General features: G+C 61.2%; 1 protein-coding gene and 1 long non-coding RNA gene across 4 annotated transcripts in view; one reads left to right on the forward strand and one right to left on the reverse strand.

Moving 5' to 3' along the window:
* The window catches only part of RAB11FIP5 (RAB11 family interacting protein 5), a 32,144-nt gene that overhangs the window by 5,719 nt on the left and 7,572 nt on the right, over positions 1-18,853 (reverse strand). For 2 of the 3 annotated variants that reach the window (XM_066997045.1, XM_066997046.1), the window contains exons 2-4: positions 16,952-17,388; positions 15,044-15,755; positions 4,329-6,791 (exon numbers count right to left, since the gene is read on the reverse strand). In XM_066997045.1, the coding sequence (XP_066853146.1) occupies positions 4,329-6,791; positions 15,044-15,755; positions 16,952-17,388 (3,612 nt within the window). The remainder of the gene's footprint in view (positions 1-4,328; positions 6,792-15,043; positions 15,756-16,951; positions 17,389-18,853) is intronic. The other variant, XM_066997047.1, reaches the window with a different exon arrangement.
* Positions 3,114-3,555, forward strand: LOC136790852 (uncharacterized). The gene is made up of 2 exons (XR_010831619.1): positions 3,114-3,248; positions 3,376-3,555. It is a non-coding gene; the product is annotated as an uncharacterized lncRNA (long non-coding RNA).

Here is an 18,853-nt window from a genome sequence, read left to right on the forward strand (position 1 = left end):
CAGGCACCCTACGAAGGGTTATAATCCGAACAGTTCTGCAGGGGAAGGGGGATGTTGTGTTCACAGGGCCTCAGCTCTCGAGCGAGGCAGGCAAAGCACAGCCTGTCTTCACAAACAGGGACCTCAGGCGTCGGCGGGACGAGGTGTGGGAGGCAGAAGAACACCCACAGTTACCGTGCGAGCTGCCAGCCAGGCTGACAGACGCCTCTCTTGTGCTGTGAGTGCCTGGCTGCGCTTGATTTCAGCTTCCAAAGCGGAGCAGGCGGCTTTCAGCCCCGCTGCGGGTCAGAGCTGGCAGGTGAGGCTGGGACGGAGGTGGCATCACATCAGGCGTCTGCCCCAAGTCCTCAGGGCTGGCGTCCTTGTGCCTTGTCAGCAGTGGCGGATCAGGACGTGCCACGCGATGTCCCCATCGTGCCGACAGGGAGAAGTTCTCTTCGTACCTAACGTGCTCTCCAACCACGCCGCCGCCTCCTGTCTCCCATTTTCTGGGAGAGGACAGCGGCGCTGACACCGCCCGGCTCCGACAAGCCATTAACGCCCCTTGTCAGAGCTGTGCAGCTGCACGGACAGGTCCCACACAGCTTGGAAAGACGGAGGGGGCTCCTACAAACCTGGGTGGGAGCCCACCGAAACGTCAGGGCTGGGGAAATCACCGTTCTGTACGCCAGCCTCGAGCACTCGGTGCCCTGCCTTAACTCCTTTCACCCAAACTGCAAGCACCACCATGCCTCCCAGCAGCTGGGAGCTTATGTAGCTTCTTGCTACATAAGATGGGTGAGGATGAACCAGAGCGGACCAGAGGCCGTGAACAAATCCTGAAAGATGTCCTTTTTTTAAAAAAAAAAAAAGTCCTTTTTAAAAAACAAAACAAAACAAAACAAAAGTAATGATTTTGCTTGCTTGAACCACGGAGCAGGGCTGCAGAAGCAGGAGACGCGCCTGTAACAAAAAGCCTGCCGGCAGTCAGACACTTGAACCATTTCAAACACCCAAAGGCATTTTTCTTCTGCGCCAAACCCGAAGGCCACTCGGCAAAAAGAAAACCAGCACCAGCCCTGGGATGGCACCGGGATAACTGGGATGCGCTTCGGTAGCAGGGGGACGTTTCCCACTGCAGGGCTGATCTGGAGCAGCTCTCGCTCCTGTTGCCAGTGGGAACACACGAACGTCTGCAGAGCTGGAAAACACTAAAAAAAAAAAATAAATCATTATCCCTTCTCCTGGCAGCAGGAGAAGCCTGATCCACAGGGCCGGGTACCAGGGCACCGCCAGCAGCACCCAGGTCGTTTCACAGCCCCGTCCGAAGTCCCGCTGGGTCTGCTGAGACGTGGGACCCGTTTCCGTCTGCGAATCCACCGCTGTGTCTCCAGGTGACCGTGAATAAGATGAAAATTAACGCCTTTGAGATGAAACACCTCAAGATGAAGGCAGCGCGACCCTGGCCCCTCTCCCTGCTCCCGAGCAAGCCTCGCCGGGTCGCGGCACGGCTTCCAACGCTGCTCCCAAGGTCGCTGCTGAGTGCGGTCGAAGTCTGGGGGGGATTTCCCTGCAGCAGCTTAGGAATTAAGTCCTTTATCTTCCCATTAAAATGCTCCTCACAGAGAACGAGGCAACAAAGGACAAATCCAAGGAAAGCGGTCTGACTCTCCTTGCTGTGCCTGCAGCACACCGCACCCGAGGGCCAGACCTCCCTGCAGAGAGGGGTTACCGAAGGAAAGGGATAGAAAAAAAAAAACTCGGGAGAAGCAACTCTTCTCCTGAATCTACACGTGGATGTGGCAAACCGCCCTCCGAGCACCAAGTGCTCCACGGGAATTGCACTCGGATCACCAAGAGTGGGACGTGAGTGGACCTGAAGCCTCCTTTTAAGACGATTCTGCTGCGCGGGTGGCAGAACGACCTCAGCACCAGTGACATTCCCAGTCCTGCCACCTGCAAGAGCCGTCACTTGCCACGCTCACACGTCCCCCGACCGGTAAGGAGCCGCCGGGCTCCTCCGAGGCAGGGGAACCCCCCCGTCACCACGGGCTGGCCTTCAGGTCCCACCTGCACCAGGGGACGTGACCACAGCCACCTTCCCGGCAGCGAAGGCACCCTGCTGCCCTTCCCCAGAGGGCCAAGAGGGGAAGCCTCTGCACACCCCAGCGCCGCTGCTGCTGTTCCAAGCACCTGCCTTACCTCAGCTGCTCCGGATTCGTGGCAAGAGCCCTCCCGTGCTGCACGAGGGCTGGGGAGAGCACGTGCTCTTCTGGCCTCCCCGTTCCCCAGCTGTGTCTTCAAGGCTGGCCCCCAAAGAAGCCGTTGAGAGGAGGCAGAACCGCAGCGGGACCAGGCAGGACGCTGCCACTCGCAGACGCACGCGTCTACCCGCCGCCTTCACGAGATGACCAGCGGAGAGCCGCTCCGGCCACCAGGAGGGGGACATCACCCCCATCACACCAGACCCAAGCGTCCACACCACGCACCGCTGCATCCTCTCGCCGGTGGAAGAAGAGGCCGTGTCCCAGCTGAGCCTTTCTGCCTGCACTAGGTTTGAAGCCTTGCCTTCGTCCTTCCACCTCTTTTGTACCGTATCTTTTTTTCTGCACGCCTCGACTGTGCTCATAGATGCTTCTGGGAAAGGCAGGTGCCACCACGGGGACCTCACCTCTCCCCCATAAGAGCGAGTCACGTCTCCCCAGCCCTGTAACGCACTCAGGGCCTCCCCCAGAGACCCTGGTAACTCTCCTGAGGTCCTTGAACCATAACACCAAAAATCCAAGCCATCCCCGCCTTCACAGGCAGAGGAACCAAGATCTGAGATGCCCAAGGACTTCTGAGACACGTAAGGTGACAGAAGCCAGCACCGACACGATGAGACCCAAGCCCCCTTCCTTCCCACGAGCCGGTCAGGCCTCGAGTGGCTGCACGGGGTGCCCAAAGGTGTCTGTGAGCACACGCTGTGGACAAAGAGGTCCTGGCCCTGCACTTCTCTCTCTCCCTGCCCGAGTTCAGCCTTGGGGATGGCAGGACACTTCTCTTTCCATGAAACGTTAACACAACTCCGGACACCTGCTGCCTGCACGTTTTGAACAAGGTGATCTGATAGAGTAATCCAATTAACAAGTATTTAAAGACCTGGCCTCGATAAAGAAAAAAAAAATCACTGAACAGACCCGTCTCTTGCTGGTCTGTGCTCCCAGCATCGTTCTGCACACCAGCCTCACGCCAAGGAGGGATCCTTGTGCAGGAGGACTGCAGCTCAGGTAATTTCTACCACCCCCATCCTCCTGTCCTCTCTCTCCCCAGGAACATTACCCACGTTATTCTCGGGCCAGAAGGGATTTTATCATTTCAGCACCCCCACAAAGCTCCATTTGCCTTCTGTTGCAGGCTGTTCAAATCGCTGCTAGGAGAACCAGGCCCCCGTGTAAACCGTAGGAGTTTCCAAATGCAGGGGACCTGACCCTTGGTGCTCTGGGCAGCCGGAGCCTGGGACAACCTTCTCCTGCCCAGAAGGACCCGAGGAAGGGCTGCCACCACGGGAAGGGCTACCAGGGAAGCCAGACGAAATATAGAAGGACACAGAGCAAAGACTCCATGCCCTAAACCCAGCACCTTTCTCCACTTCACAGCGTTTCCACCAGCACAAGGCCTGGGAGGAGGAAGAGAGCTTGCTTTCCTCCGCCACGGTACCTGCCTCCCAGCACCCCACGGCTAAGCCCTGCTTGGTTCCTTACCGCTGGGCACCTTGGCAGAAGGGGGCGGGAGATGGCGTTTTGCCACCGCCCCGGTGAAACTAACTTTTATTTTGGCTATGGAGAGAAGTTTTTAGTACCCGGAGGTTGCTTTAAAAGGAAAGAAACCAAAGCTGCATTAATGGAAGGGGCAATAGCTGTGCACATGCTGTGAAGGAGCTCACGAGAGCTCTAACAGCTGGAAGCTCTCCTGGCAGCCACGGGAAAGGCGCCCGGTTTGCAAGCAGGGGGAAGATGATGGAGCCAAAATCAGCACCGAGCGAAATGCGGGATGCAATTTGTGGCTGCGTTCTCAGCTGGGGCAGACCTCGGACGTGTCAAACCTTTTGCCCCGGATTAGAGCAAAGAGGGGACACCAGCGGCCGCTCCCCACCGAGATCCAAGAGAGCCGAGGGCTCGGGCTGCCCAGGCAGGGCTCTCGAGGACCACAGGTACCGATCAGGAGGGGAAGGAGACGGAGGGCACCTCCGCGGCGTCAGCACGGCCGGGAGCTGCCGACACCGAGCCGGGGTCCCCGACAGGAGCAGAAGGGAGACGGGGTTACGCCTCTACCAGATACACGCCCTTCGCCTCCCCCGGAGTGCTCACCTGGTCGTCTGCTGGCAAAAGGGCTTCTCAGCTGGCTGTGTCTCCCTGGGCAAAACCACGAGCGCTGAAGCTTGCGTGTCGCCGGACTGCAGCAAAGGGCAGGGCTGGGCTGCTGCTGCGCGGCTGGTGGCGGCGGGGACCCCGCCGCTGGCGGGGCACGCGACAGGGGAGGGGAACTCAAACCGCTCGGGGTTAGTCGCAGCCACGAGGAAAGGGGTGGAGAAGGCCAAGGGCTGGCTGGCATGCAGGGAAGGAGGCTTGCCTAGCGGCTCCCTGGGGAGGTTAGCGGGCTGGAAGCCTTGCTGAAGGGCTTCCTCGGGGAGCTGGGGGAACCCGAAGCCCTGAGCGAGCCTTTCGGGCAGCACGGCTCGCACGGGGAGGCTGTCTGGTGGCTTCTCCGCAAAGGGGTTGCTCGGGGCAATGGGGCTGACTGCCGGAACGAAGGGATTGCCCGGGACCGAAGCATCCCGCTCGCTCCTCTCCTCCGCTTCTGGCTTCCAGAAATCAGCCTTCTTGAAGTCTATCTTGCCGTCGGCCGAGCACCGGCGCCGCGGCCCCTCGGGCTCGCCAGCGGATGGCCGGCCCTGAGCCTGCCCGCGCCGCCCCGCACCATGCCCCCACGCCGGCTCCGGCCGGGGCGGGCTGTGCCCACGCGCTAACCTTTGGGGACAGCCCGCTGCCTCCTGCTCTTCCACAGCCGTCCAGAAGGCTTCAGGCTGGCCCGAGTCTAGCCTGGAAGACGGGGTTAGTCCTGAAACACTCAGCTCCTCGGGGAGCCGCTCCTGCTCCGCGGCCGTCTCCACCTCAGCACCGCCTGCCGGCCCCGGGGATAGAGGGGGCAAAGCTGGCCGGCTCCAGCTCTCCAGGGAGAGCTTCGACGGGCAAGTCTCAAACTTCTCGGCCGCATCCTCCCCACTCATCTCCGACGGGTCTGTCCCCAGAGGGGTGTCCCCTTCGGCCAGCTCCGCAGCTTTTGCCCCCGCGTCAGGCTCTGAGTCTGTGGCAGCGCCCTCGGCACCCCCAGAGGCCGGGATCTCAGGCGCAGCTTCGGCGGTGGCGGCTCTGGGCGCAGCTGGGCTGGGAGGAGCTGGGACGGCCGTCTCGCCGCTCGGGCGTCTCCTCGGCGGCTCCACGTCCCCCTTCAGACCCTCCACGCCTTCCCGCCGCTCCTCGCCGCCCTGCCGCCTCGCCTCCGGGTCGCACGCCTCCTCCTCGCCGTCCCCTCTGCCGCCGGCGGCCGCGAACCACCTCGGAGGTTTGGGGGGTGGCGCAGACGCCGACACATCCGAGCCGGGCACCGTGGCCTCCTCCTGCTCCCCTCGCACACCCGTCCACGGGGAGAGGACGACGTGCCTCTCGCGAACGTCGGAGCTGAGCCTCACGCGGCCCTCGCCAGCCTCCAGCCGCATGCTGGCCTGCAGCCGGTACACCGAGGTCCTGATGTCGAACGTCTCCTCCTGGCCACCGGCGCCCTGGGGGTCCCGTCCCGGCTCGGGGGCCGCGGGGAACCGTCTCACCGCCGCCTCCGGGAGCACCCGCGGGGGCACGGCGGCGACGTTGCCCCCCGGCAGCGTTTCGGAGGCGGCCTCGGGGGGGAATTTGCTTCTGGGCAGGACGCAGGCGGCGGCGCGAGGACCGCTTTTCGCTTCGAAGGTGCCTTCGCTGAGGAACGGCCGCTGCCCGAACGCGCTCTCCTGGCCTATGCTTTGGGTGCTCTCCGACGGATCGGAAGCGGTTTCGGTGGCGATGGTCATCCACCCGTTCTCCCCCGCGCCAGAGGTTTCCTCCTCGTTGCTGTCCCTGTCCTCCCCGCCGCGTTTTTCACCAGTTCGCGCCGCCGAAGCCTCTTTTTCCCCTGCGTTTCCCGACGAGAACGCGGGCGCCCAAACCATCGGTGTGCTGCTTTTCCTCCTCCTCCCCCCCGACCCCGCGGACACGGGGCTCAGCACGTCCTCTATCACGGTCGCTTCCTGCGTTGTGCTCACCAGGTTCGCCCCCACGTCCAAACCGGAGAAATTCGTCCAAGACCGTAGAGCCGGGGGCATCTCGCTGCCGATCTGCGGCTCGGCCTTTTCGAAAGCCTTCGCCCCCTTCTCGGCCGATCCGTCCGCGGGGCTCGCCGCGTCGGGGTCGTCGATGAAGGCCATGCCCTCCGCCGCCGCCACCGAAGCCAACACGTTTTCCTTCTTCGGCTCCGGGTTGAGCCTGCTGGTGGCAAAGGCGTCGAAGGTGGCGTCCCACTCCGAGAGGGGAGGAGGACCAGCGGCGGCTCGCTCGTCCGGAGGAGGAGGAGGAAGGTCTCCATGCGACGGGGGAGTGGTTTCTGGAACGGGGACGCCAACGTTTTGGGCTGGAGGCTCCCTCTCCGGGTCTGTGAGCCTGAGGGAGGCAGAGGGACTGCAATCCGCGGAGGAACACAAGCTCCCAGCGACCTCTGTTGAAGCATGCGGCCCAGGCGGGAAACTAGAGAAAAAGTGAGTAGGTGAAGGAGAATTTAGTACCTGGTCAGCGAGGAGGTCCTCAAAGAAGGGATTGCTCTGCAGGGAGCTGAGGAAGGGGTTGGTAGGGGACAAGCAGCCAGGCTGGCTGGCTCCAGCAGCGGGAGGGAGGTTAGCGTGTAGCATGCTAGCGGCGGCGGGAGGAAACCGGGCAGGAGAGCGGGGAGGAAAAGGAGCAGGAGCAGCCGAGCTGGTTTCTACCTGAGGAGACACTTCCAGGCTGTGGAGGGAAGACAAAAGAGTCCTCCTGGTTAATGCCGTGACAGGGCTGCAAGCACACACACCACGCACACGCCAGACGCTCCGGCTCAAAGCAACGCGACGCTCGGGCACACGCTCGTCTCTCTGGTTAGGCAGAGCGATGGTGATGGAGTCAGTGCGCGGACAGGGCATGCACTACGGCCAGGAAAGGGCAGCCCTTCTCCAACAGTCCTCCAAGTTTCCCCCCTTCTGCCTCAGCGAGCCCTAAGGCTCGGGAGCCGGGGAGGTTTCCCCACCTCCTGCAGCCCAAGCACCCGTTTCGTTTTCTGTCCCCTGCTGGCGCGCACGAGGAGCCGGGCTGGGGTAAGAGCACACGAGCAAGTCTCTCCCAGCCTACCCAGAGCGTGGTCCAAATGCTCCTTCAACGGCAGGCTCGGTGCCGTGACCACGGCCCTGGGGAGCCCGTCCCAGTGCCCAACCACCCCTGGGTGCAGAACCTCTCCCCGACACCCAGCCTGACCCTCCCCTGTCCCAGCTCTGCGCCGTTCCCTCGGGTCCTGAATGTTTTCACGCTGTGCTGGCCCCGTGACCGCGGCGCTCCCTGCCCCTCAACTTACCCGTGCTGGGACGGGGCCGGGCGCTACGTGGGGCTGTGCCGACCCCGTAACGGAGCCAGTGGTGCCACCTCGGGCTGCATGGGCCGCGGCACAGCCAGGCCTGGCTGGGAAGCGAGGGGAGTCCACGTAGGAGGATTATCGGAGAGGGATAAACACAATTTTCTTCTCTACTTTTCAGCCACCAGTCCTCATGGAAAGGGGGAGTGCGGTCTGGGGGCCCTAGAAAGGTTTCTCTGGCCGAAAGCCCACGGGCAGGTGGCAGTGACCCTAACCCCAGCCCTCCCAAGGCTCTGCCGCAGCAACCCAGCCAGCGAGGGACAGCGCAGGGACGAGACAACAGGACGCGGGCACTGGCTGCTTGCGCAGACAGGACGGGGAGGCACCAGCCCTGTGATGCTCAGCACCACGAGCTGCGGGAGCCGGCGCAGGTCTGGACCTTGGCCTGCCCCCTCAGACAGCCCCGCACCAGCTCCTTTTCCCCATGGAGCTTCAGCGACCCCGCTCTCGGCTCGGGAGAAACACGGACATTGATCAGCCGGCACCGGGCGCGTCAAATTTTAATCGAGGACAGATAAAGAAGTTTTATAAAGGAGTTGTTCTGCCAACGTGCACGGGGCACGCGCAGCCCGGACCCATCGCGGCATCGGCCTGCCTCACTGTCAGCGCCCTGCTCAATGGCAAGGTGGCTTGGACAACTATTTTCACTTGTTACTATGGATGGTTTTGACACGAAAAAACCTAGAAATATTTAAAAGCACCAAAATGCCACCTTGAGGCAAACGCTAACAATTCGTGAAGGTGTCCTGGAAGCAGAGGGCTACGTGCCGGCAGCGCGCCTCTGCCCGCAAGTGGTGCACGGTGCGTCAGGACCTGCTCCCACGGCAGCAGGGCGAGGGACCCCCTGCTCCTCTTCTGGCAGCTTCAAAGCCCCGCTGCAAGCCCCAAAACACCCCGACAACTCCTCCTTCCTGCCCTTGTTTAAGGTGGGTCACGCACACAGCGAGCGGCCAGGCTCTGTTAGAGCAGTTCCTGCGCCTCCTGCTCCTCCTTCCCGCCACGGGCAGGTTTTACCCTGAATTTTCATCCTGCCTCAGCTCCCTCGTTGCCCAGCCGGGAAGCGCTGGGGATACGAGGTGGCATCCCTCGCCATCCACCGAAATCGGTGTCAGTTCTCAGCTCGGAGGTGGTATTTGAAGGGCACCTGCCCGCGTGCACACAACCAAACCAACCCCGGCACGCACCAGACGCTCTGCCAGCTGCTACTTAGCAGAACTAATCATTCAGGCACCGAAAAGCCCCCCCAAAAAACCTTTCTTTTCCACCCAAATCAGCATCTCCCTCAGCGCCGCGGGCACAGACAGCTCGTGGGTGCCCTCTCCTGCTGTCACTGAGCAGCAGTGGTGGCCGTGGCACGGGTGCCCATCCCCGTCCACCCAACCCGCCGTGGGCAGCCAGGCGTGCACCGCCGCGGAGGACAAGCCTCTGAGCTGCCCAGCCCCTCCTGGGTGCTTTAAGCTCGCGGGGAACACAGCAAACCTCCAGGAGAAGCGATGGGAGAAGGGGATGCGGCCTTGGACGCAGACCGGCAGCCCCTCCGCTGGCGCTGCACGCAGCGTCCTCGCCGCTCTGTGCTCTGCCAGAAAAAATAAAAACAAACCAAAAAGCCACAACAATGGGCACGAGGCAGCAGAAGGCAGCGCGCCAGGGGCTGCACAGGGCCACCAAGCTGTCCCAAACTCCCTCTGTTTGTTGCTTGCCATCCCAAAGACCGCCAGGCTGCTGCTGGCGCTGAGCAGTGCCTCCGCTCTCACGCCTTTCTGAAGGCCGGAGGCGTGCTGGGCACAGAAACGGCCCCGGGCAGGAACCAAACCTGTGCAAACGCCGTGTGGCTCCCAGCCCCTCGGCTGGGCACACGTTAGCCACGGGCTTTCCCCCGCCGCTTGCTGCAGGCCGACCTTTTCCTCCAACCTCCCTCGAACTGAGGCTCTCCAGAGGAGCGCGGTACCCGCAAACAGCCTTCGTCTGCGGCAGGAGCCTGGGCGGAACCGAAGGAAACGCAGCGACGTTCCTCTTCCGCAGCCAGGGACGGGGCAGAGCACCACAACACCCGCTTGCAGCTTCCCTGGGGTGCTCGCGGCGATTTTGGCAGCTGCCGCCCCAGCCCAGGGGCTTAACTCGAGCAGAGCCCCACAGGCGGCTGCGAACGGAGGCAGCAAGGGGCAAGCCGAGAGACGAGACCTCAGAGAGACCCCGCACACCACCGGCCTACCTCTGCTCCTTGTTCACACTCGTAGCCTTCGGTGACATGCTCCAGACCAAGCTCCCTCAGCCACGGTTCCGCCCAAGCAGCGTTTGGTGCGCAGGAAGAGCAACCAAAGCCCGACCCAGCCAGGCCCCAGCATTAAACGGCTCCAGGGCATTAACCAGACCACCAGACCACGCCAAGCCGAATGTGTCAAACCAGAGCTCGAGTCCATCTTTGATTTATTTATTTTTCCTGGTGAACATCCCTCCTCCAAAAGCCCCCTACCAAAGGGGGATTTCCACCGCCCGTCCCCGTTCCTGCCGGTGCCCGCCGGGGCTCGCTCAGGGGCTGCACAAGCTGCTCTCGGGTACAACCTCCCAGCAGCGTTCGCCCCCTGGCTCTCCGACGCACCAGTTACACCAGTAACCACCATTAACCTCCCTGCTCTGGTTCCCGGCGCGGTGCTGGCAGCGGACCCGCGCTCCCCAGGAGCACGAATCCTGCAGAAATCCTGCTTCTCTCGGAGGAAGGACGCTGGAAGCGCGGCGCTGAGGCCGGCGCGCTCCTCTAGAGGGAAACCTCCGCTCGCAGCGGCCCGACGGAAGATCTCTGCTGACTCACCCACCTCCTCCCATCCCCAGCACGCAGCTCCGCCAGCCAAAATAAATAGCGGGTACCTTTCTGCCCTCGTTTATTTGTTTGGCAGCGCTTCCCAGGCGCATTTTAGCCTCCCAGCAGAAAAAAAAAAAAAGAAAAAGAGAGAAAAAGAAAATATTGCTGAGCAACCGCCGGCTGGAAAGTCTATTGGAAACAGCTCGCTGGGTGCAGGATCCCCCCCCCGGCTCGCAGCCTGGGTTCGAGGCTCGGTGCAGCCACCCCAGCCCTGCGGTTGCAGAGCTCCAGCCCAGCCCACGGGCAGGAGGGGGGGGGGGGGTGGTAACTGTGCTCTGCAGATAAAGAAAACCACATTTGGGCTGCAAAAAGCAGGGTTTCGGGGAGGGCAGGGCTCGAATCCAGCCGTAATGCATCGAGGTTAAGAGCTGCGCTGAAGGGGGGGGGGGATGGAAAATCCCCCTGTGGGCCCTAGGAGGGCTGTGCCCCATCACCTGGGGCCAGGATTTCCACAGACAGCCTGGGAATCCGCTGTACACCCCTGCCTGGGCTCCTGGGAGGGGGTGGAAGCCCCTGAGGCACACAGGTCCCCCCCCAGTACCTGCAGACAGGGTTTTAGAGGCTGGGCACCGCTCCCAGCGCCACGAACCTGCCATCCTTGCCCCAGGACGGACGGACGCGCCCTCGGGAACGCGGCACCGCGCTGCCCCCTCGTCCCGACGAAAACAGAGACACAGCCTCGAGATTTGCCCCCCCCCAAAAACCACAGGCACAAAATAGCAGCAAAAAGCAGAAGTAGTGCAGGCAGATGTGAGCTGCTAACGGCTCGCAAGGGGGGGGCAGCGGGGCTGTGCCTTGCCCGGACGGCCCCAAGGCAGATGGGGCTCACCAGGGCTGAGCTGGTGCAGGCTCAGGGCCTGATTCACCGTCCTGCCTCACGTCCGTTCCCGGAAAACACACGCTCAGCAGGGAACGGGCAGGAACAGGCACTTCACGAGTCATTCTTCACCCTCGAAGGCTCCTGGCAAGGGAGCAGCGCCAGCGTGTCGCACGTGGGCTCGGGAGATGCGGCGACGGGGCGAGGCGAGGGAGCGGCAGCACCCCCAGGGGCGCACCCAAGGCACCCTCGGGCCGGAGGGGCAAACAGCCGGCTCTTTCCCTGGTCCTTTTTACCCTGTGCTTGATCCAAGGCAGACGCGAAGTTTTGCAGCTGGTGCGGACGCAGAACAGCGGAGATGCAACCCCGGCGGCTCCTGCGACGGACTCGCCCGCAGCGCTGCCGTGATCCGCGGTGCCCTGGTTCTGGGGGCGCGGAGCTGCCCCGAAACCTTCTTCCAATTTCCAGCATTGCAGAAATGAAGCTTTTTATGAGCGCGTGATGAAGAGCGAAGAAGTCGGGTCAATATCTGGCCTCTGCTGACTACGGAAAGAGGAGTGACAGCCCGGGTGGGGCAAGGTTTTACATTTTCCTCCCGTGAAAGCAGAAGGAAAGGGCTTTAATCCACAAACGGTGACGATTTGTAAAAAAAAAAAAAGAGGGCGCAACTTCTCTCTTTGCCTAGTGCCAGGCACAAGATGCAGCCCCGTTTTATCATCCCGATTCACGCTGCAGGAAGCGGGACCTGTGGAGCTCTGATAACATTGTGGGAAAGGCTGAAAATACTCAAACCGATTGTTTTAGCCCCAGGCCTTGCCTCAAATAAACCTGCTGAGCTTCTTCCTCCCGTAACAACTCTTGACCACCGCAACCCTAAACACAACAAACACCAAACTGCCTTTTTTTTTTTTTTTTTTTAATTCAGGCCTCCCTCTCTCCTCCCACTTCCATTCAAGCTGATATCAAAGCCCCGCAGACGCCAGAGGTTAGCAGAGCCCGGGTGAAGGCACAGCAGAGCCCGGGTGAAGGCACGGTGGACGAAGGCACGTAAATAAGGGCTGAGGACAGAAACTCCCCGGGTAAAGCACGGGAGGTTTGCAGCGACGGGTCAGCAAGAACAACCCACGACAGAAAACTTCCCCGAAGTTCAAAACAGCCCCGAGCCAGCCGCTTCCTCGCTCTACAAAGGGAGGGGTTTTGCAGAGCAGGCAGCTCGAGACGAGCCGTGCCAGACCTGTCTTCGCTGCAGGCTGATTTAAACCTGAACTGTAAGGCATCTTCCTTCTAATTACAGACCTTTCGACTAATTACAGGGTGAGACTGCCGGTCTTGCAAATGCGACGGCTTTTGATGCTCTCTTCCCCACGGCCCGCTGCAGGTGAAACTTGACCGAGCCACGACGGGCACCGAGGAGGCACCGAGGCTGCTTGCTTAGCTCCAGGAGCTGCAGAGCTGAAGTTTCCAGATCAGGAGAGTGGGAGGGGAAAAAAAAAAAAAAAAATCCCTGCTGCAGCTAAGTCAAAGTTGCAGCATCAAACTGCTCGATTCAGAGGATGGTTCCCTCTACGAAGCAAAGGTTAATCCGTCTCCAGATCCAGAAGTTACCCTGGTAAATGAGTAGCAGGCTTGCTTCTCCTCCAGAGGCAAATGGACGTCTACAAAACACCCACAGATAAGCCCTGCCAGCTCTTCGATCGCACGCCTGAGAGAGAACACGCGTTTGATTATCGAAATGCAGACGGCATCGGCCCCTGTGTTCACCCTGGCACCGCCAGGACCTAAAAAACCTTCCGACAGCTTCGGCTCCAACCGGCAGCACGGCCTGCGAGGTCACCCAGTGTAAGGAAGGGGAAGAAAATGAGAAAAGCGAGAGTTCTTCGTAACAGAAGAAGTAACGATGCTGTAATTAGTGGCTCGAGGAAGAGGAAGATCCGGGGAAGCAGGACTGAGCCTCTCCGTCTCCCTGTGATGACGGGAAAGACGTTTTGGCACTCGAGACTCGGTCGCTGGCTCCCACCGCCCAGCCTGGGCCACATCAAGGACAAATGCTTCTTACCGGGCTGCCCAAAAGGTGCTCAGCCGCTCCGTCCCCGAACCGAAACGCCGGGGCTCCTCGCTCCCGGCCCAGCACTTCGCCGTTCTCCATCAGAGACTTCTCCTAATGCTTCATTTAAGCCTCCCCTGCTGCACTTTAAGCTCGTTACTCCCCATCTGAAAATTGCCGAGCGCAATTAGAGCCTGTTCGGATGCTGGGGAACGTCCCAGAAGGGGCCCCTGTGAATCTGTTCCCTCCAGCCTGTGCTGCTTCAGAGGGATTCCTATTTGGGGGAGCAAAACCTGCAGCCGGAGGAGTTTCTCCTTACAAGACGTCCTCATCACACCCGAAAAGAGGCACCTGCAAAGCTGAGCTTGGGCACGCCACAGCAAACCGAGCCTAAGCAAAGCTTCGGCTCAGCTGGAAATTAAAAAAAAATACATAAATAAAGCAACCCTGAGCAGTAATATCCTGTCCTTCCCCAGAGACCAGCTTCGTTTGGCCTCATCCAGAAGCAAACCCGCAGCAGGCAGCACTCCGGGTAGCTGCAGCCTCCTGGGAAGAGGACGACGAGGATGTGCGGGAGGGAAGGGGCTGGCACCAGGCTCCTGCAACCCCTCGGCCTTAAAGGCTACGACGGCTACGAAACCCTCCTGCGGGTGGGGAAGGTGACAATTTTGGGGGCTGCCCCTGGCCCGGAGCTGCTCAGAGCCCTGTGCGCACCGCAGCAGCTGAAGTCGCTGGCTAGGGGGAGGAAACCTCGTTAGGGGAGGCTCAGACTGAACGCAAGCCCCTCCGCTTAACAAATTAGGTTAAAGGCAGCCCAGATCAGAAAATCCCGATCATGAATCGGCCCCCTGGGTTCGACCAGCTGGTTATTTCCCTCCAGCTGCTTTTAACCCCACCGAGCAATGATAACACGGCACCGTGCCCTCGGTCAGCCCCCCGACCCCCAGCTCAGCTGCTGGGGACTCTGGGGACAGACGCGGGCATTTCTGTGACAAACCCAGCACCGAAAGGGCACAGGCACCACGTCGTCTGTGCCACGAGCAGGGGCCGAGGACCTGCGGGGGATGAATCGCCACGTGGAGGGAGAACAGGCGGAGATTTTAGTCGGGAGCAGGGAAGGCTGGGGTGGGATAGGAAGAGGAAAGAGCAGGGCTGGGTTAGTTACTTCAGAAATACTAATTAATACCTCCGATTAACAAAGTACCGCACCCCGGGCCAGAGCAGCGATGCAGAGGGTGTGGAACGTCAATAACAAAGCGACTGCACGTCGCTGCGTCCCACGGCCCGCTCGGGATGCCAGGGAGCTAATTAAAAGGGAGCAGATTTCTGCCTTGCCTTCGAGGCCACGGAAACCCCGGGCACGACCACGCCGCAGGGGGATTCACCTCCCCTTCCCCAAGCAGGACACACGGCGGGGGGGAGCACAAGAGAGGTGAGGATCCAGGGAAAATATCCCTCCTTTCGAGGTGCACAACGCCAAGGGAGCGTTCCCCCCGCTACAATCCCATCTGAGCGAGGGGGACTGGTCCTCCAGCGGCGCTGGGGAGCATTTCCCAGCACAGCCGCGAGGCTGGGGGCAGGCGGACCCCAGCCCGGGCACCGACACCCGCGTGTCACTGACCTGGGTTTTTGGGGGCTCTCTTTGGGCTCCTTGGACGCGAACCAGCCGCCGGCCCTGCTCCTCTCGTCGCCTGCCGCGGGCGAGCCTCCCGTTTTCTCTCCCTGGCCTCTGCCCCCGGCGTCGCTCTTGGCGCCCCCGTGGTGGAAGAAGCCGCCTTTGGGTTTCTTCTCTTCCTTCCTCGTTTCTTCCGCCCGCTTCTCCTGCCTCGCCTCCGCAGAGACCGCCGAGGGCACCGCGGCTTGGGTGGGCTTGCCCTCCGAGCGGCCGCTCTCCTCCATCCTGGCTCTGCCCAGGTGGTTGCTGAGGGTCACGGCTTTGGTGGACACCTTCAGCTCTTCCTGCAGGACCAAGCTGGGAGGGGACGGGATGAACCTGGGCTCGTCTCTCTGCTGCGTCCTCTCGAAGCCCCCCCAGGGTGCTTCGGGGGGCTCCGGGTGCAGGGGGGCGAAGCCGAAGCCCTCCTCCGGCCTCCTGGGGCCGCCGGGCACGGGCAGCGGCGCGGAGCTCCGCGGGGCAGGCACGGGGCTCTGCAGTGCAGGCTCGTCGCCGTAAACGTGGCTGCCGTTGATGCAGAGGGAGGACCGGGACACGGGGTCGCTCTTTGGCTTCAGGCTTTGGATGGCTTTTGGCTCCAGGACGGGGCTGACCTGGGAGACGTCGTCGCTGAACGCTCTCTTGTGGGTCAGCCTCGGGGAGGGCAAGAAGTCCCTCACTGCGGGGACAAAACACAAAGCAGGTGAGGCCCCGCGTAAAGGGCACGAGCAGCCTTATCTGCTACTTGCAAACGCCGATGAGATCTGCAAAATTACACCGGTTTTCTCCCTCCCAGGCTCTGCCAGTTACTGGAAACACAAAGCAGCGGTCCCGAGCATGAGGCTGCACAAGCTACACGACACACACGCACAGCACCTCCCGCTGCATGATCCAGACACGGGTCTTTGCAAGGCAAAACCCTTGTCTGAGAGGATCCGAGACCTACAATAAATGCGAGAAGCCATCCAAAAGCTCCTTAAAGGCCTCACGCTTTGGTGCGCTTTAAGAGTTCGCATGGAACAAAAGCCACCGAGCCCCTGAGCTCCGCCGGGTTTGCGTGGCACAAGCCAGGACGGCGCAGCGCCTGCTTCTCCCTCCGGCAGCAGCTGCCAAATGCTCAGCAGACTTCAGAAACTCCCCAAGGAATCGCGTTAGGTGATGCAGAGCTGCTCTGCCCTCCCCGCCTCCCTCACCACGGCACCAGCCCGGTGCCTCCGCTGGCTCCAGCCGTGCCCAGGCCGTCACCCAGCAGCGCGTACCCCGGGACTCCCACCCCATCCGGGAACCGGCTGTCTCCAGCCCATTAAGCCACTTAATTATACATTTTGTTTGCAAGGGACAGCAAGAATTAACTCATTACAAGGGCCTTTTTTGTTCGCGAATCGCTGCCCTTGCAGCGCCAGGAGCTGGGATTGCTTTAATCACCAGGACCCGGTCACTGCTTCGCCCCCCCCCCCCCAGCCGGCAGCGCCTCGTTAGGCAGCGCCTCGAGGGCCTCTGCCACGAGCTGGTGTTTGCGACCAGTTTTGGGGTGGCAGGGGAGAAACGGCCCCATGCCACCCCTGCACCCTGCTGCCTATAGGGTTGGCGGCACGCGGGCTCGTGGTGTGCAAGGCGTGCGTGCAGCAGTGCAAAGCAGCCGCGCCGAGCAAGGCTGTCCGCCCACGGGCTTGGCATCAAAAGCAAAATTTCGGATCTTTTCCCCCATTCTGGCAGGGCAGGGAGGTGGTCTCGGAGGGCTCGTGCGGGACGCCGCTCCTCAGGTAAGCGATTGGTTAACAGATCTGCAGGAAAGCCGCAACAGCAACAAAGAAAAGAAGGGGAAAAAAAAAAAAAAAGGCTGAGGGGGGAGAATTAAACCCGTGATCCTCTTACCGGAGCGCTCCGTGGACAGGCTGCTGTGTCTGCTGGGGGATTTGGTTACCTCGGCAGCGCTTGCGGCCGGGCCCAGGCTGGCCGAAGAGATGGTGCTGTCGGAGCCCAGCGAGGTGTTGGACTGCGTCAGGGACGACTTGCGCAGCTTGCCCTTCAAGAAGCCCTTGATTTTGGACTTCTTGCCCCCGACGTCGAAGTCATCCTCCCCGTCGAGGGCGCCCACGCTGCTGGGGATGATGGCAGAGGCCGACTCCAAGTCATATTTCTTCTTGCCCTTCACCTTGTCCTTCAGCTTGCCGAAGGGCGAGCGCGGCTTGTCCTTCACGGACAGGTCGAACATGCTGGCCGTCAGGTTGGTGCGCGTGAACTGGACGCTCACTTCGACCTCGCCCCGCTCCTTCTCCTTCTTCCCAGCCTTGGAGTGTAGCTTGTGCCACCTGGAGACACGGAGAAAAGAAAAGGAAAGGCGTCTCCGTCACCTCCCAGCGCTGCAAACCCCGGCACAGGGGTGTTGTAGGGCAGCAGAGCTCTGCCACCCTCCCCGCGTGTGCAACCGGGCGCACACCGACATCGGGCACCCCCGTGCATCTCAGGGGCGTGTTACCAGTGGCCAGGCTCCCCTCTGCCAGCTGGGAGGTTGCTGCGAGCCCACATTTTTTAAAAAAAAGACAGCTTTTTGGTGCTTAGAGGCAGTGACTCAGAACAAATCCTTCCGTTGGGGGTCGGTGCTGTCGTGGCGCAGGAGCTCAGGGGCACCAACACGACGTTATTCCAGCAGTCAGTGACAGAGGATGCAACACACCTACATGTTGGTTTATATATATTATGCTCTATATATTAATACGATACCCCTCAACACCCCAATTCTGCAGAAACGTCACCAAAAACGAAGCAGACAGAAGCCCAAAGTGGAGGCAAAAGGCTTGTACCTATCTCACGGCCCTAAACACAGACTTTGGTCGGCAGCTCTGCGCACAGAGGTGGGGCAGCAGGGGACACGGGGGAAGCAGTTCCTCCTAAAACTGCCGTCCCGCACCCACCAGCCCAGCATCCTTCCCCCCCCCTCCTCCCGCAGCGCTGCAGGGGCAGGACGGGCTGATCTCCGCACCCAGGGCATCCCCCGGGTGCCCCGAGGACACGATAGGGCTGTGCCACGGGACAGGGACCCAATAACGCCTCCGCCGCTTATCACACGGCTGCAGGAAGGCAACGAGACCCGGTCGGTCCCGGGTTTGTCCCCGCAAAGATTTCCCCCCAAACCCCCCAGGCAGAGGAAGGAGAGATGGCCGTGGCTACGCTGGCCCCAAAACCCAGCCCGGGGATTTGCAGGGTCCTCCAGGAGCTGGAAGAAATCTCCAGGAGGTGCGTTAACCCCGTCCTAGTGACTTCCCAGCAGCTGAAAATCCCCGCCGAGTTTTCCATCCTTAGCATTGACTGGAAAAGGAAAAGACGGGGCAGGAAAATGTGAAGCGACGGGGACGGGTGTGACCCTGCTGAAATCACCGGGGCGAGGAGGAAATTCGAACCACGTCCCCGAGAGGTTCCTGAATCCCCAAATCAGGAGCCAGCGAGAAGCAGGAGCACTTCACGGGGTGAAATCCTCCCCCAGCCCAAAGCTCATCCTCTCCGCCCCCACAAGATGCCAAATTTAAAGTATTCAGCGCCAAACCCTGAGGCTTGAAAACACCCAGGGCTGCAGGAAGGCGCACCGAGCCCGCAGCCGGACCTGGGAGAGGTTCGGAGAGGGGGACGAGCGACGTGCGGCTGAGTCATCGGACGGGAAACATCCCGAGGCATTTTTATACCTTGCATCACCCCGTGGAAAAAAAAAAAAAGAGCGAGAGAGAAAATCTGGGTGGGTGAGCGCGAGGAAAGGCGAGGATGAGGAGACGAAGCAGACCC

The sequence above is a fragment of the Anser cygnoides genome, chromosome 4 (genome assembly GCF_040182565.1).
Source record: "Anser cygnoides isolate HZ-2024a breed goose chromosome 4, Taihu_goose_T2T_genome, whole genome shotgun sequence".
NCBI classification, from domain to species: domain Eukaryota; kingdom Metazoa; phylum Chordata; class Aves; order Anseriformes; family Anatidae; genus Anser; species Anser cygnoides.